An 18,017-nucleotide genomic window follows, 5' to 3' on the forward strand; every position below is an offset into this window, starting at 1 on the left:
TTCTTTCATCTATGGAAAAACACGGAACAGGTGAATGATGAGGATCTGTCAAACTTAAAAATAAAGAAACTCCAAACATAAAACCATATGCACATTCTAGAATATGTATAGAAACATGTGCATTCACCATTAGACAGATTAATAGCGATGAAATGAAACAAAGTTGATAATCATTCGTAGATAACCTTTTTGTATAACGTTTCATTACTGCCACCCGCTATAGAAAGCCTTTAAACAATGGCAGAAAAACTTGCAATAATCTAATTCACATTTCTTGCACAGATATGATCTCTATATATCACTCCAAAACCTACTAAGCCTATATTGGCATTTTATGACCCATCTACACTGATTTATTTGATTATCTCATGGTCCGATGATTCCTGTTTAATCTCTTTGACTCTGACTGCAGCACCATGTCTGTCTTGCAATCGCCACTTCTTAATATCATAGGGTTGGTTGTGCTGTTGAACATACAACCCCGAGAGCCAGAAAAAATTATGCACTTGCCTTCCGATTTCCTTTATGCAAAAAATTTCCTCTAGATCCTTGCCAACTAACGTTGTCCCATTTCTACATTTTGAAAGTGATACCATCCAGAAATTGTTGCAGCTACCCGAAGATTTTTAATGTTTAGGCTACGCCCCTCACATTGTGTAGTAACATCTGCACGCTATTTTGAATCTCTCCTTTCCATGCCAAGATCAGTTGTTGCACACTTTTCGCACAACTTCCTAACCAGCGACTTTGGTGAATTATCCACTACAACCACTTTTTCATGCAAAGATCCAATGCCTTTCACGTGTTTGAATGTAATTTAATATCGGCTTTGAATCGGTTGAATGCCAGTACCCCAGTATCTACTCTTTCACGTCTCAATATATATGAAGAGATTAAAAAAGAAGTAACTTGATAGGTAAAACTACTTTAAAAAAAAGTAGGCATCAATTGAAAACATGAAATTGCAAATGGAAAATAAAGGTTAAAGGTTACTTACAGAGTTTCGTATCTATCACTGGTACAAATTAAAGGTTACGATATTCTTTAGACATGCTCTGGGAGGTTGAAAGCCTAAAATCCTATATGATCATAGACTATTTCCTAGAAAGATATCTTCGTGTTGTATTTTATCTAAATTAGTGTCTAATAGTAACATAAAAATATATGACCATCAGACATAGTTTTTACATCAATAACAAATTCAACATAACAAATGTCCTTTGCAAACTTTCCACTGAATAAATAACAAAACATAAGAAGTGAGAGAGATATACCATAGTCTAGCAACACTTTCATTGCTCAGTTGATGTCATCAATTTGGTAGTCAATATTTGGAAGGTTGTTTACACAAACTACGTAATTGTGTGTGCATATTATAATCCAAAATCTTTTAGATATAAGAAAGATGCAACATCAGGTACACCCTCATATGGCATTCATAATGAAACAACTAACTTATGGCATTGTCGAACCAAGGCCTCAGATGGCATTCTAAACTCAAAATAATCATGAATAACTACAAAGTATAAATACATGCCCAACTCTTATCGAATTTGCAGCTAGCCATGATATGCAGTACTTAAAGTACAGCCTAAAACAACCCTATCCGATTCAGTTTTCAAGTATAGGGTTTCAAAAAGAAACAATGTTCTTGTAAAGAAGCTTGGGCGATCGTAACCTGATGTTTGCATCCAAATCATACAGACATTCAACATTTTGAGCTATCTAAAATAGTAAAAGATATGAGAAATTGGGAACTCGACTTTGGATCTTAGCACCCAAAAAGTCTGTCTCAACTAAGTGAAGGCGACTTTAAGTGAGAATAACCATTATTGACAAAATAAATGAATGGGTTTATTCCACTGCATTTGATGAATAAATAGAAGCAAACTGAAACCATAGGTCGGTTCTCTTTTGTGGAGTTGAGTTGCGTTTTTGTGTCGTGTTAGAATCCCAATCCCAAACAAGTTTTTGATGGTTATTAAGACCTTTGGCCTTCGGTTACAGAAAAATAAGCCTTTGACCATCATTTAATGGATTAAATGTAAAATATGGGCTATTTGCCTATTTGGAAGTTCAAGAGTTTTCAAAATTAAATGGCTGCCCTTAAAATGTGTATAAACCAGTCTCGACTATCCATATGTTGGGAGTGAGCACATTTTCAATGGCAAAAGACTCTTCAAATCACTTTTTAATTTGGCATTTGAGTTATTTCTTTGGTTACTAATTGGAAACATTTATGTGGAGGATTTATTATGTAAATTTTCAGTTACTCTATCATTTCAAATTTCAATATTGTAAATATGGTGGATGCCTAAACGGTGACTGAAGCTAAAGTGATTTAATGTTTGATTAAATGTGGGCTATTAGGGAGGTATTAGGTCGTTTTGATTGGACCGGGCTATTTATTATTTCGTGTTAGAAGTATATTTGACATTTTCATCTATCCGAGCCGTTTTTAATTTCGTGTCAAGGATTTAAATGGTTTAAATGCTTATTTCCTGTTAAAAGTATTTAAATGCACATAATTAACAAAATGCACTGCTCCGCTCACGCCCCACTGCTATGCAGTTATACTAGTTATTGAAGATGGGGAGAAAGAAGAAGTGTAGAGATACTAGTAGTTCATCATCTGAATCGGATACTGACACAAGTAGTTTGGATAGAAAATCGAGACGTCACAACAGATCACGTGATGATAAATATACAAGGAGGAGAAGTAAAGGTTCTAGAAGGGACAAACGTAGGAAGAAAAGAGACCCAGAGACTGTTCTTGGCTACATTTTGGGAAAATTTCCAGATGTTGTGCATGACTTGAAACAGGTACAATTATTATTATGATTTTTACAATCTCCCTATGAGACATTTAATAAATGTTTCTTCTTTTGTTCTAGCTTCTGCAAATGATTGATGGTGGGCAGGCAGTTGACACGACGGGGATATCTGATAGATATTTTGTTAAACAATTGAGGAAGCTATTTGTTTCTTTGAATCTTAAAGAAAGTGATGATGGGATCTTTTTATTGCCTCCAAAATGTCGTCCTACTCTGGAAGTTGTTGGGCCCATGATGTCCTTGCATGAGAGGCTTAGGGACCAGAAGCTTCCTCAGTCTGGTTCAAATATTGAACCTATGGAAACAACAGATGACGCTGATGGAAGTCCAGTTGTTGTTGAGGAAGACCCTGCTCCTAGAAGAAGGGTGATTGGTCCTGAAATGCCTTCTTCGGAGTTACTAGCTGCTGCAGCAAAATTAACAGAAGCTACGGCTGAGCTAAGGGACGCTGAATTTGAGTTCGACAATGATTTATTTATTGGCCCTGCACCACCGGCTGTAGCTGCTGAAGCTGCATCATCAAATGAGGCAGAGCGTTTTGAAGAGGTATTGAAATTTGACATTTATAAATCGTCAAGAAATTTTTGTCATGTTCGTTGGTCAGAGTCAGTAAAGTTCATATATTGAGTCATGGTAGGGGAGGAACATTCCTATTGCTACACACATATTTGTCATCACCCCCAAAATATTGCAACTGTAGTATGGTCATTTGCTTTTGATGATAATAATTCTCTTCCTACATCACTTTATGGTTATATGAACGATAAAATCATGTTGACTATGTTGTAAGTCCTTATCCCGCAGTGCACGTTTGATAGTAGCATATGAGTATTTAGTACCTTCTTTGCTTTATTTGGTTGATCAGGTGACAAGAATTATGGAAGTCGAGACTGGAAGTCCATATGATTTGCTTGGAGTGAATCGAAACATGTCTGCTGATAACATTAAGAAGAGGTAAGTCAGCAAGTCTGTTACATGTTACTGGATCATGCATACTGTAACGTGTGGCTTTGGATGCTTATATATTTTGAATATTTAAATAGTGTATGTTGTTTTAATACATGTTCGTTAAAGAATATATGGGTCCTCATTATGTGGAAGAACCATGCCATAACTATGTCCATAAGGACATCGACTCGTGAACTGATAAGGCAATAAAATTCGTCTTGTAAATTAAATGATGACACAAGTTATATCCTTGTAATATGTGTTCATGGTACTCATCATGTCAAACAAATATATTTTTGCAAAATTAGATACAATCAGAACATGCAGTAGATGTAAATAAGAACACATGAACGGAGTAGTAATGTGTGTACATAGTACACTCCATTTGAACTTTGAAGACATTTTGTCATTAGAGTACTGTGCTTTGATGTGGAAGCACTCTCTCTTTCTCTCTCAAGCCAATGATAGAAGTTTGTCGCGTGTGTGATCTGCAGCTTTCTCATGATTGAATCTTAGGGCGGACAAGTAGTCCCCAAAAGCATTTTATTATAATAACTGAGTTTTCCAACAGAAAGTTTCAAGGTATCAGCAATTTCATATTGCTCAATGGTGATAATTAGTGTTTTTTCCCTATCATTTTAACTTAGGTGTTAGTGAATGGGCTGCATGTTCTAACTTGATAGATAATATTGTGATTTGTGAATAGGGATGATATTCTTACTGAAATGTTTTTCATGCTATCTTCTGTCCAGGTACTGGAAGCTGTCACTTATGGTCCATCCAGACAAGTGCTCTCATCCACAGGCCCATCAAGCATTTGTTAAGTTGAACGAGGGTTTTAAAGAATTGCAAGATCCAGATAAGGTAATTATTCATAAATCATAGTTGTTTGCTCAACCTTAGAGAAATTAGGCGTGATTTTGTTTTGGAGTTTTCCCTAGGAGAAAAATACCATACCTTTGGAAAATGCAATTTTAGAAATTGATGATGTTGTTTAACCATGATCAGAGGTCCTCTAGTTTATTTAGATATTTAATACACTTAATCTATATCTGTATCTGCTAAGTATGGCCGGTTTCTCTTACTCTGTAATACGTGATGATTGCAACAATTGACATTTGGGTTTCTGTGCTCAAATGCAAATATGAAATGAAGGGAGTGCTGTTGCAGGACTGTTATAAACAGTATAATTTATTAGTCATATTTTTGGCTTTGGTCAAACTTGAAGTATTATGCTGTATATTTTTGCCCTGATGCGCTGTTAATTCCAATTTTTTGGTTATTTGTCTCAGCGAAAAGCAATGGATGACAAAATTAGACTAAAGGAGGAGCAAGAGGAATTTAAGGTTATATTTTCTTCATGCAGGCTCTCTTTGTTCTTCTTTATATGCTGAAGAATTGCCATTATCTTGCTCTTTTTACTTTCACTTGGAAGTTGTCTTTCCTTTACAGAGGTTTTCTATTTTTTTTTTCCAATATTTCTCGAGTTATGTTTTCCACCATAGTACATAATTGAAAGCAGTTCGTGGGCTTATAACATGTATATAATCTCAAATGAGAAATCTTTAGATGGTCTGTGAGGGAAGTGGTGTTACTTATATTAAATATTCTTTAAAAATTAAAACTAAAGCGATGGAAGTAGGGCCTATAGCACCTTATCATCAAATGCAAGATCCCTTCAAAGTATATATTGTTATGTTATTCTGTTCTTTAGTTTAATTATTTTGTTTGACAATTTCTTGGATGCTCTAGGCTGAGCTAAAAGTGATGCGTGAAGCCGCACAGTGGAGAAGGCTGCAAGGTTAGCTGTTTTCTGCTGGTTTTATTGGGTTTCATTAGATCTTTTTCTTTGTAACTTTTACTATATAGCACGCTTCTCCTCCATTTTTGTTTTCTAATTACAATATGAGACACCAGGATCACTCTACTCACATATAAGAAAGGGTGTATTGTGTTTGTTATATACATAGGTGATGTGACCAAAATAAACTAACTAAATTTTCTTAGAGTACAAGAGGTTTCAAAAGGTTTGAGCAGCGTAAAAGTATGTCATAATTTTACCAAAATGTAGTTTTGTCCATTTATTAACCTTACGAACGTTAGAACAAGATCTAGGAGTTATGAGGATTCCCATCAGTAAGACGTTCTTTGGTTTTAATTGGTGCGGCTTCACTAGGAAATCAGAAGCTTTGTGTGTACCTGAGAGGATAGGGGTAAAATTTGGCTTGCTTTTGTATAGTGGCTGTGGGACTTCTGGACTTGGATCTAGAACTTGGTTGAGATCAGGTGGGGGGAAGAAGGAAGGAACAATATCAGGAGTAGTTTAGTGGATGTGGGGAGGCATGTCCATAACCAACTAGGGAAGAGGACAACAATGAGGGGTCTTCCTTGAAAAAAGATATGGGAAGTTGGAACACCTGTTTCAGCTAGTTTTTGAAAAAAAGGCTATACATTGTTCTATCTCTTCATAGTTGAATGGCTGGACGTAGGTTGTGGATTTTCTGCTCATATTCTTCCTGTTTTCTCGGGAACTAAAGCTGCATGCTTTTGCGGCAGAGAAAGCGATGGCTTTTGTGGATGATCGCAACACTTATAAAGCTTTGCTAAACATGAAGGTTATTCAGTATGATGGAGAAGAGGAGGGGGAGTGGAGGAGGACTGATTAGGTACGTGAGAGGCAGCATGGAAGTGGGGTGGGAGGGAGAGGGTGGGGGTGATCTGACTTGCTAGCTGCAGTGCTGATTTTACCACATTGGTGGTGGTGTTAGCCCGTTTGCCACTTTTTCTGTTTTGGCTTTTTCGCATTTAAGTATTTCTCGCGTGTGGGTGTACTGCGGTTGGGGGTTCTGGTCCTTGAAAAAATAGCATTTGGCTATTGATCTTCCAAAGATACATCAATATATTAACTTTTATTGATGATAGGAAGGTGTCAAGTGGCGTGCTGGTTAAAACTTGGGAGGTTGTGCCCAAGGTCTTAGGTTCGATTGCCACCTTCACCGGGGAAATGAGGTTTTAAGTGGATAAGTGAATAAAGTTCTAACTATCCAAAACAAAAAAATGATAATAGGAAAAAAAAACTGTTGTTGGACAAACTGCTTTTGGATCTTGGTTTTTTTAGTTCTTATGGAGATCAAGGTAGTTGTTGCAAATAGATCCAGTGTTGAGTTCTTAAATAAGAGCTGACCAACTATTTTGAGGAAGTTGCCAAACAGAAGGTAGACCAACCTCATTCATTGCAATATTGGACGATACGTAAACATGCCAAAGGCTTGGTATAGAAAGGAGGGGGTGTTTAGAGGTTCATATTTGGGACAACTGCATTTAGGATAGCGTAGTACTAGTCTAGATTATTAAGGGAAACCCTATGGAGATCACATGTGCTCACATAGACTACTAGGAGCATCTCCAGTGGGTCATTTAGAATAGCTAGACACAGGCATATAGAAACTTGATGTATCAAAAACAATGGCTTTAGACCTTCAGTAAATGAAATGAAGGATTGTGTGTAAGCTTTCACAATTGCAGCTTTTAGTCCTCCAGAAATTTTTCCTCGCACTGAAACATGTTTTCTCTTCAGAACTATTTTATTTCTTTGTACTTTTTCGCCAATATTTTGTGCAGACGGTGTTTTTGCTTCTGTTGCATTACAGAGTTCAGTATTTTACCAAGTTTGTCACTCATGGCACGTAGCTGTATAGATCCGTATTAGACTACCAGTTACTGTCTGAAAGACCCTATTGTTGACATGTGGGTATGTGTTCAATTGCTAGGTATATCAATGGAAGGTGATGATGAGCTTCTTGCTGAAACAAAAATGCCTCCAAAGAGAGACGAATGGATGACAACGCTTCCTCCTGAAAGAAAAGTCTGTAATCAAATTCAATTTTGTTCTGATTGTAAATCTTCAGTTAGTTCTTTGCGGTATAACCTCTGTCTTAGTCCAGACATATTGGCAACTGAATATTTGTTTGTTTTCGTGTTCCATTCGTTTCTCAGCCAGGTGTTACTGTGCATTCTGCTACGTCTTTTAGTCGGACTAATAAAGAAGGTCGAGGCGATACTAGTGTTTGGACAGATACTCCCGAGGACAAAACCCAGAAAGCAAAAATGAAGTAAGTACATTTCTTGGTGCTGATTGTGTTAATATCCTGTGGTTCTTTACTTTAACATGTTCTGAAAGTTGTTAGTAAATACATCTATTTCTGTATTGCAGCTATTTAGAGGCTTACAATGAAGCCGCAGCACTTGCTTCCAATGAGGAAAAGAAAAGAACTAGTTCTGATGCAGATTTGGTGGACAAATACAATATCACCAAACGTTCTAAATCATTGGTGGAGAAGCACCAAGAAGAGTCAGCTAACCGCCGAAAAAGAAAGTCCAAACAGGAGAAAACGAAGGAAAAAGACTTAAAAGAGCAAAAGGAGGAAGAATGGGTAGGGAAACACCCTTGGAAGCCTTGGGATCGTGAGAAGGATCTGACAGCGGGACGACAGAACGTCAATCTTGATTCAGAGAATATGGTCAAAGGATTATCTTCACGATTCTCAGGAGGGAATGTACAGAGAAATTTCTTGTAGGTGAGGAGGATGACTTTTGTGCTTTATGGTTAAGGCACTTCAGGACATGCAATGTTGGACTTCACCAGCATGTCTCCCAATCAGCCTCAACCGTGTTTCGTAAGGAAAGGAAAGAAATAATGCCAATTCGTTAAATTATGTATACTATGTACTAATATGATGTTGTAGACATTTCAATTCAGTGTAAAATCAAGTTTTGCAGTGAAGATATTTAGTACTCAGCCATGCTTCTATATCCATTGCGGGTCTGAAGATTATAGTGTTGGAAGGTTGACTTCATTGATAATATTGAGTTACGTTCTTTTTACACACAAATTGTGCAATTCAAATTTCATACTTCACAGGAATGAACTTTATGTTTTTGGTCTGGAAAGACAATCTGTGACATTATATGTAGCCTACTACCCGTCTACCTGCCTACCACATCATGCCCAGAGTTCTGTGTCATTGAAAGTGCTGTCAGCTGCGAAAGTCATGCCACGCGAGTTAGCCATTCCTCCTCCAGTGATGCTTTAAAAATCACTTTTCTCTATTCTAGATACTGGTGCAAGTCTTCCCCTTCTAACTTGGCTGCTGCCCTGAAAGAACTAAGACCACAATAAAAACATATCAATAAACAAAATGATCTAATGCTCAAAATAGAGCTATATGCTAGTGAAAATAATAATGAACGACACACTTCACCTGATCGAGAGTATCATTCTTCTGCTGTTGCAACAAGAAATTTGAGCATTTGCCGCCAGTGTAAGGGATAGAACCAGAAGCAAGTAGCTCAATCTCTGCTGATGATGCTGACAATGTTTTAGACTCCTGGGGTCTAAGAAGCTCACGTCGTGTCCCATGACATCAGATTCACCCGGGAATTAAAAGAATAGGGAGACAGCGCATGGAGTAACCAGCAGCTTGTACCATTCTTACATTCTTAGGAATTGGAGGCGTGGTGTTGGACAAGATCGATAAAGTTTCAAATATTAAGATAAATATAGTTTACTTAGGACAGTACAAATAAGGCTATGTTTTGCAGTTTTGGGGAATCCATTATCCGGTATAGAGCTGATTAACACGACACACTGCGAGGAGCACTCAAATGAGATGATTAACACAACATATTATAATAAAAAAAAATACAAAAGAATCTCAACATTGTATATGCACTGGCAACATATAACGAGAGACATGACTGATCCACAGTGGGAGAGCTTGGTATAATACAAATGAAACTTAAAACATTTTTTGACATAAACTTATATTTCAAGTGCATTCAAAACTTCTGTAAACTCTTTTCACACACAACCCTCCCACTGTATCCCTTGGCCAAAATCAATAGCACTCAAATCCCTCCCATTGCAGTTTCTCTTTTTATTCACTTGACTTCTGAAATCCTTTCGGGGCAGCGCATAGATCTGAAACCACTGAATCTGGTAGATGCAGTGAGACCCATCTGTTGTTCTGAAGTTATATGCTGTTGAACTAACCTGTGAACTAAATTTTGGGATAACATTTGAACGTCACAGAGTAGTAACCACATGTCCACAGCAAGAAGCTAGGTGAGATTCCCAGATGAATTGCTCAAGATGACTTTGCCATCAGCTCTGGAAATCCATGATTCCAACAGCTCAGATAATCCGAAAGTAATAGCTTTATGCGAAGCCTAGAAGCTTTGCTGCTTGGTCAGCAGCACAACTTATTCCTTAAGCTTTGCCAGATGTTGCTTTGCTTACTACTGCAAAATTATAAATTTCAGTCCAAAGTCACATATCAGATAGAATTAGAGAACAAGAGAATAAGAATAAACTTAACCGGCCACAACAAGCAGCATGGATTTGTCTTCATCTGCAGTGGAGCTTTAGTTTGCTCTTGCAGCACCAGGATTACGGCCAAATTGTATGATCATTGGTTTGCCTTTGAACACATATCCGTTCACTAGGTTCTGCATTACTCGAGGACAAGAGGAAATAAAAGATAATAAATACATGAACACAAAGAAGTTTCCGAATAATAAGACTAAGAATGCTTTGATAGTAAACAAAAGAGTGAAATTTATAATGGAAAACTCTCTCATGATTTGCATAATAAAAATCAGACGGGGGCACTTAGGCAGTTGGTTTTTACAGGCAGACATTCGTATTTTTCATGGGGATAAATCTCTAAAAAGTTCATATACTATAGAACCTAAGTCACATTGACACATATGCGTGTCAGAGTCCGACACAGATTCGGAGTGTCCGACACAGCGACACAACTATTAAAAAAAGAAACTATAACTATTCTTTAGTTACACAACTAATTCTTGGACTCAGAACCTTAGAAAGCGCCTCCTTACAAATAAATAACGACGAAAGTGGCATATCATGGACTTGTAACTATGATAATATATTTTATTTTCTTAGTTTTTTAGGGTATAGAATAAACCCTAGTTTGAAAGCATATGCATGTGTTTGTGTTTCTGACACAAGTGTCTATGTGCATGTGTGTCTGACACGGATTTTTTTAAGAATATGAAGTGTCCATGTTTCTTAGTATAGAACTCTTAATTCTAGCAATTTTTTCCAGTTAATTACCAAATATCATATATGACACCGTTTTGAATGGTGTAATAGAGAGTAAACACAAACAAAAAATTAAAAGGAAACCAAAGAACTTGCCACCCTATGGAAATCCACCATAGAGATAAGAGTTGAATTACTAGGACTCGCCACTCGATGGAATCCGCCAAAGAGATAAGAGTTGTTGCACCAAGAAGAACTCCTCAATAAAATTACTATAATTTCATTCAAAATACATCTTCCCTTCAAATACAAGTCTTGGAGAATTTATAACTAAACACAAACTTCGAATACGAAGAGACAAGCATTAAAATTGATCCTAATTTTCACCTAGGTTCACAGTCAAACCTGAACCTGCATACGACGTCTCTCAATACATAACACACACCACTAGAAAGCTCATTAAGTCTAGTTTCCAACCCAATTTACGGTTCGCAAAACGAAGGTTTCTAGAGAAAGTTATGATCATTTTCCCATAATGTATCAAACTGGACTGCCAATCCGAATTACACTTATTTGGGCCATTTCTTGGACTTTTGATTGGATGTTTCGTCATCATATTGATGTGGAGTTAACTAGGTGTAACGAGTTGCATATTGGAAACCACCAATATATATGCCAACAAGATGAACCAGCATCTTTGAATACCACCAAGGGACCACGTCAAGATCAAATTGAAGAGTGGCACTAATTTTTTCTCTTGCAATTTAGGTACAGACAATTTCTTAATATTTTAAGAACTGAGACATTTACAGAGATCCAAAGTTTACATTAAAAATATCTGGCAACAGTTTTTCTCCAGATTTGCTATCTTTACGTAAAGGATCCTTTTGCTTTCTTACCAACAGGATTAAAAAAAAGGCTAGACGAAGAAAAAGAAGAGAAAAAAAACGAACCCAGAACCTTTATGGTCAAAATAATAATTCAAAACTGCCATTCTAGGATAACAAAATAATCAGTCTCAAAGCCACATACCAATGCACGGTGAGAAAGATCAACCGATGGAAATGTCACAAAAGCTTGCCCTCTCATTCTGCCCTCCTAGATTAACAAAAGCAATATTTACATATAGAGGGGTTAGAAACTTATGATACAAGAGACTAGGAATAATTGACCAACAAAAAACTAAACTGCTAACGCATCCAATCATACATTTTGTCATTAGCACAACAGCTCTACTAAAACAATTCAATGGAGAACATGATTTTCTCACTTGAGAACAGAAGTACAATAATGAAATTCTATTAAAACTAGCAAAGAAAGATTTTGGATCATAAAGCGGATAACATTCAAGAGAAATCAGAATGCATCATGGATCTCACCTGCATCAACTTAATACTCAGACCCGATTTAGCTGCCTCAAGAGTTCCAAAGAGTGAACCTGCATATGATGTGTCAGAAAACAAAGCAGAAACATCCCCCCTCAAAAGCATAGAAAACTAGCACTATTTCCATTAGTTCTATCCCTCTTAACTATGATCACAAATCATGTACATGATAAACTACCGAAATTTGTATGAGAAAAGGTTACAACATCAGATCCGCATGAGACAAATTGAGCTTGCTTTAAAGTTGTAACAGCATACCAAATATGAAGTAGAAGTCATCAGTAATCACGTCTTTCGCTAAATTCTTGATGTATAAAACTGTAGCAGAACTCCCGGCTGAATAGTTCTGCATAAATGCAAGGAAGAATGCGCAACTCAATAAATATTTTTCATGCAAATGGTACTTAGATCTAGACTCCACTGCATTTTGAAATGATCTGAATTTCTCATTAATCTTTAAGGATTATACTAATGATGCCTTAGCATGAAATTGACATGGGTCTCTACTATGACTGATATGCAGGCAGAGATATTTTTAAGGGTGCCCACTGCCATCCCAAAATTGGAGTTACACAGAACTCCGTTATTTTCTTCGACTATACACTGATTAATTTTTAGCAAGTTCAAATCATATTCTTTCAGTTTTCGATACCTTAAACATTGGCAGTGATAAGATTTCTTCGGGAGGCAACTTTCCTCTCTCTATATCTTCAGTTGTTGCAAATGGTTTTAGCTCCATGCCCTCTTTGCCTGGCTCCCCTGATTCGTTCATGTTGTCCGCATCATATTTATCTTCATTATGTATTGGTTTAGCAGCGAGTTTGATCTGCATCCAAAAAAAAAAAAAAAATTAAATTACTGATATATATTGTTTAACTAAAGAATCTTAATTAACTCTTCCGAGGATGAGAAGCTACCTGCAGAACAGGGTTATTTTTTTTTATCATCGGCATCTCTTTTGGAGCTAATGTGGCACGTTTCAATCCAACATCCTCATGAGACACATATTTATTTACAGCCGGCCCTACAATAGCTTCTCCTCTGCAACGCTTTCTACCACGCTTTGATTTACTATGAGCATCGACGAGGCCGCTTTTGTCTTCATCCTCATCTCCCTAAATTTTTGGGCATGAAAGAGTATAATCATTTCAAAGGATTTGAATCAATAGCATATCTTGGCATTATCGAGGTTCTTGCGAAACTATATACTGGTAGGTATTCACTACATTATACAAGAAAACCTGTGGTTATGAATTTGGTTTAAATTATTAAGTGACTGTTATACCAAATGATATTGGACTAGTCGTACATAAATTTTAACATTTTATACAACTGACCTCTCTATAAAACAAAACTTGTTTTAGACAATAAAAGCGGAAGTAGAAGTATCTACAAAACCACATTTCCATACAATAGTAGCATGCGAACTCCTTTACATAATCCCATGGAGAGAAAAATCAATATAGAGTACCTCATCTGCGGATTCCAATTCTGATTCATCACTTGATAAATCTGCCAAGTGAGGTTTTGCAACTAGAGCAGGAGGAAGAGGTGGTGGAGCAGGCACAGAAGTTGGCAAAGGTGGAGTGGGTAATGCTATACGGAATGGAGCGGGAATATTCATTTTGTTCATCAAATGTAAAACCTGCAGACAAAGATTCATAAGTAATGAAGCTAAGTTAATATAAGGTATGAGCCCTGAGTTTTTGGTGGGGAGGTGGTTGTCTACCTGTGTATAAAAGCGAGGAACGGCAATAAGGGCATTGACAATGTTTGTGAGTATGTTGCCATCTGGAGGAGGATAGGCATACCTAAAATAAAATAGGATAAGTAACAATAATGGACAGAATTATTATTGTAAAAAATTAAAATGGGCAGCATTAAAAAGGAAAAAGGGACATACTGGAGATGAGGAGGGAAAGGGTATTGTATGCCAAGGCTAGGGGCAATAGGTTGAGCATCAGTATCGGGGCGGTTGAGCAAGGATGAAGTAGAGTCCTTGTTGGCAACAGCAGCAGCAACAGAATGTTGTTGTTGTTGATTATCTAGCAGGGGGGGATTAGTGGTTGCTCTTTCGACCAATAACACTTTCCCAAGGAACCTCAACCTGAGTAATCAACAAAAAAAAACAAGTAATTCTTCTTCTGTTAGTAAAGGAAAACATTTAATAATAATAATAATAATAATAATAATAACAGATTGATGCCTGTTAAGTTGTTGGTGGGCTTGAGAAGCCAGAGCTTGGGTATGGAAATCGACAAAAGCACAGTTCCTCAACTTAGAAGAAGAAGGAGCACGGACAGAAGAGGCGCCGTAGTGAGAAAACAGACGAAATAAAGTGTCTTCAGGGATACCCTCCGGAAGATGCCGAACCAAAAGAGTAAAACAACAACTACTAGTGCTAGTGCTCACTGGCTGCTGAGGAGCACCTGAATTCATCATCATCATCGTCCTAGAAACAAACAAGAACTTTTTAATAATATTAGTATTCAAAGAATTGGATAGCAAAGAAATAATGCAATGGAATTTGGGTAAGAAAAGTATGTATGAATCTTATGCTCCACACTTCCACAGTATTTTTGGTAAAGATAAACTTTTTATTAACATAACATAATCTTTCAAAGATAAACTCTTTTGTAACTTCTTCCAAACACAAGTCTAGGGAAGCTAGTTTTAAAACATTTGGCGCCTAAATCTTGCAAGAACAGTAACAAAAAGTTGAGAAATGGATTGATTGCATTACTAAATTTGAAATAGTTCAAGTACCTTGCAGCAAGCAACAACAAGGTGGAGATCGAGATTTGTGAGATTTTCAGGTGGATTGTGAGGGTGGAGAAGAAGAGAGAATGAGGGCGGGGGTTAATTCACTTTTTTAAGTCCAAGTTAATATGGGCTTCTCGAACAATTTCGAATTTTAACCATAGTCGAGGAGAGCTGAGTTTTGAAACCATTGATAAATATATTTTTTGGCTTATAACTATTAGAAAAACCAGATTTTACCGTTTTAATTATTAATAATGACAGACTTGACTTTTTAACTTTTTACTCTTTTGGTTTTTTCTTGGTATGCACTTGACAAAATCTTAACATCTTCCCATCACTAAAAAATGGTATCGTTTTAATTATTAATAAGGACATCTTACAATTTTTTCTTTCCAATTTCACCTTGATGTTTGGTATCGACGCGACATCGTCTAGTGGTTATACCAAGACATATAATTTTATTGTGATGTTTGGTATGCATAATATTTTTTGTGATGTTTGATATGCCTCTGTGCATACTGTTTGGTATGCACCGACACTAGTGAATATTAGGATACTATTGTCTTTTTCTGACAAAACTCAACTATTGTCCTTGAGAGTGGTTTTGAAATGCGGGTGGGATTTTTGGTTCATTATTTCAGAATTTTGTTCTTTTTAGTTTTGTGGATATAGACATGTGGTAGTAGGGCAGGGAATCGGGTTGGGTTTGACCCGGACCCGACCCGATCCTAACCTGAATAGTTTGGGTTCGGGTCGATTTTTGTAACTGTTTATTTATTCGGGTTGGGTTCAGGTTCGGGTCTGTTGGATTCGAATTTGGATTCGGATATATTTTTTGGGCTTATGTTGAATTTTTAGTGTTATCCGATCGGATTAGTCCGATATAATCGGGTTCAGGTCGGATTCGGATATTAAATTTCAAATATAATTGGGTTCGGATATTATAAAACTATTTAGATTCGGATTCGGATATAGCCATATCCGACCCGAACCCGACCCGATCCCTGCCCTATGTGGTAGTAATAAAAGTATCGAAATCCGAAATGTCGGTTCCTATTATATATCGAGGTGATGGGCAATCTACTCTTAAACCTTGCCAAGGGTTTTTCCCAAAAGAAAGGCATAGCAAAGCAAGAAGAAAAATGAGGTTTCCTCATTTCCCCTCAATACACCAACTGCCATGGAGAACTATAACAAAAGAAGCATTTGATAAAACATTCCCAATCATAAACTTCTTCTGCTGCCTCCACCTAACAAACACATACATTTGTACACCAGTTCTTACAACCGGTCCAAGTATGGTTCCAACACTCCATCTAACAGGTGATTTGGTTTTAGTCCAACGCTTTTCAACTAAAATAACCCGTGGAGATATTGTTCTTGTTCGTTCACCTGAAAACCCAAGAAAAATTGTTGCTAAACGGGTTACTGGTATGGAAGGTGATGAGATTACATTTTTAGTGGACCCGAAGAAGGATGATGGAAAGGTTAAGACTGTTAAAGTTGAACAAGGGCATGTTTGGGTAACAGGTGATAATGTTTATGATTCGAGGGATTCGAGGACTTTTGGGGCTGTTCCTAGTGGGTTACTTTATGGTCGAGTGTTTTTTAGAGTCTGGCCTTTTAATGCTTTTGGGTCATTGGGTTCAAACAAACTGTAATTTTGTTTCATTTATCAATGTGTCATGGAAGAAGATTTACTTATTAGTTATTGTTTATGTTTCTAATGTAATGGTGTTTAGTTTTCTTTGTTATATATATATTTTTGCTTAAATTGTACCATTAATTTGAGTTCAAACCAAATTGTGCTGATATATAGAAGAAAAGTAAAACTATTGTTCAGGAAAGAAGGTTTATTTGTGTCTCAGGAAAGAACTACAGATCCTTCAGTGAAGTCATCAGCTCATTTAGCAATACGCCCAAGTGTTCCTCCATATGCTCCACCAATGATCCCTGTGGACAATGATGATGGCATTTTCATGTTTTTTTTTTTTTTTTCAGTTTAGCTCATTGTACAAAACTGAACTTTTATGTTGTGATTGAAAGAAGTTGCTATCCTTGATGACTGTAAGGATTGTGTTAGTTATTGCTATGTCGTTTCGGCGCTTGGGTCTTCTTGCTAGGCTTCTAACCTGTGTATCTAACCTCTGTATTGTATGCACATATTGGTTCCTGATGAAATTGAATCCTAAATAAATTCTTATAATTAATTGGTTGTTCCTCCCTTGACTGACCTTCAACATGCATTTGATTTGATTTATCTCAAAAAAGTCACTTTCATCGTTGATGATGGAACTTCTAGACAATATTATACGTAGGGAATTTTATCTCGTGATAGTCTCCTCTTTGCAATGATGGAGAAATGCTGTAAGGTAGTGTTTAAGTAAAAATTATCAACAGAGAAAGCAAAGATAAGTTTATCTTCTTAAACTAGGCTGCAAACGGCCAAACCATCTCAATTGACCTTCCCTCAGTTAATCAATCTGTGAAGCTGCTGCTGCACTATCCTGAAAGCGCTCATTCTTAACTGGATTAGTCCACCCATCCATCTCATCGTCCTCATCACTGCTTACATTATACTTATGAACATGGTTCTCCGTTGCATAACAGTTTGCACTCTGCAGTGTTATTAATAAGTGCTCTTGCTTCAGTCTTATAGAGTAGATACTTTTATTTTTCATTGAAGTTAATTGTTTTCCACTAATAACCTATGAATACTTGTTTGTGAGTTAAAACAAGTAGCTTAGTTGGTAAGGTTTGAGGGAGTTGTTACCACAGAGCACCGACTTGAGTTCAAAAGGCCCTAGTACACAATGTCAGACACAGCATTAAGCTGAAACAAATCCAATTGAAGTTTGTTTACATGTGTTCGAAAACAACGCAGGTCGCAGGGTACAACTGCAGCTTCAATGTTGCAAATATTTTGGGATAGGGTCTGTCCTTGTTAAATAGATTACATTCCACATGATGTAAGCCATTTAGAAACAACTGTTGGCCTTAGTTGCAGTGAGTTTGACTATT

The 18,017-nt window shown here is 36.9% G+C and overlaps 3 protein-coding genes across 3 annotated transcripts; 2 read left to right on the forward strand and 1 right to left on the reverse strand.

Moving 5' to 3' along the window:
- The first annotated feature begins 2,490 nt into the window (after window positions 1–2,490).
- LOC147506903 (uncharacterized) lies at window positions 2,491–8,668 on the forward strand. Its single transcript, XM_086558951.1, has 9 exons — window positions 2,491–2,823; window positions 2,895–3,380; window positions 3,700–3,788; window positions 4,535–4,646; window positions 5,075–5,128; window positions 5,535–5,583; window positions 7,553–7,647; window positions 7,779–7,894; window positions 7,996–8,668. The coding sequence occupies exons 1-9, from the start codon at window positions 2,590–2,592 to the stop codon at window positions 8,357–8,359; spliced, it is 1,599 nt and encodes a 532-aa protein (XP_086415077.1). The 5' UTR covers window positions 2,491–2,589; the 3' UTR covers window positions 8,360–8,668.
- A 779-nt stretch (window positions 8,669–9,447) lies between these two features.
- On the reverse strand, window positions 9,448–15,140 carry LOC147506904 (U11/U12 small nuclear ribonucleoprotein 65 kDa protein-like). Its single transcript, XM_086558952.1, has 12 exons — window positions 15,000–15,140; window positions 14,440–14,685; window positions 14,137–14,340; window positions 13,963–14,044; window positions 13,705–13,878; window positions 13,151–13,348; window positions 12,886–13,059; window positions 12,492–12,579; window positions 12,228–12,286; window positions 11,881–11,946; window positions 10,160–10,289; window positions 9,448–10,082 (listed from the first exon to the last, which is right to left on the reverse strand). The coding sequence occupies exons 2-11, from the start codon at window positions 14,679–14,681 to the stop codon at window positions 10,206–10,208; spliced, it is 1,371 nt and encodes a 456-aa protein (XP_086415078.1). The 5' UTR covers window positions 14,682–14,685; window positions 15,000–15,140; the 3' UTR covers window positions 9,448–10,082; window positions 10,160–10,205.
- Window positions 15,141–16,294: 1,154 nt separating this feature from the next.
- On the forward strand, window positions 16,295–16,657 carry LOC147506905 (mitochondrial ATP-independent inner membrane protease subunit 1b-like). Its single transcript, XM_086605858.1, has one exon. It carries the CDS (start codon window positions 16,295–16,297, stop codon window positions 16,655–16,657), a length of 363 nt encoding a protein of 120 aa, XP_086461984.1.
- Window positions 16,658–18,017: the final 1,360 nt, after the last annotated feature.

The sequence above is a fragment of the Coptis chinensis genome, chromosome 4 (genome assembly GCF_015680905.1).
Source record: "Coptis chinensis isolate HL-2020 chromosome 4, ASM1568090v1, whole genome shotgun sequence".
Lineage (NCBI taxonomy): Eukaryota > Viridiplantae > Streptophyta > Magnoliopsida > Ranunculales > Ranunculaceae > Coptis > Coptis chinensis.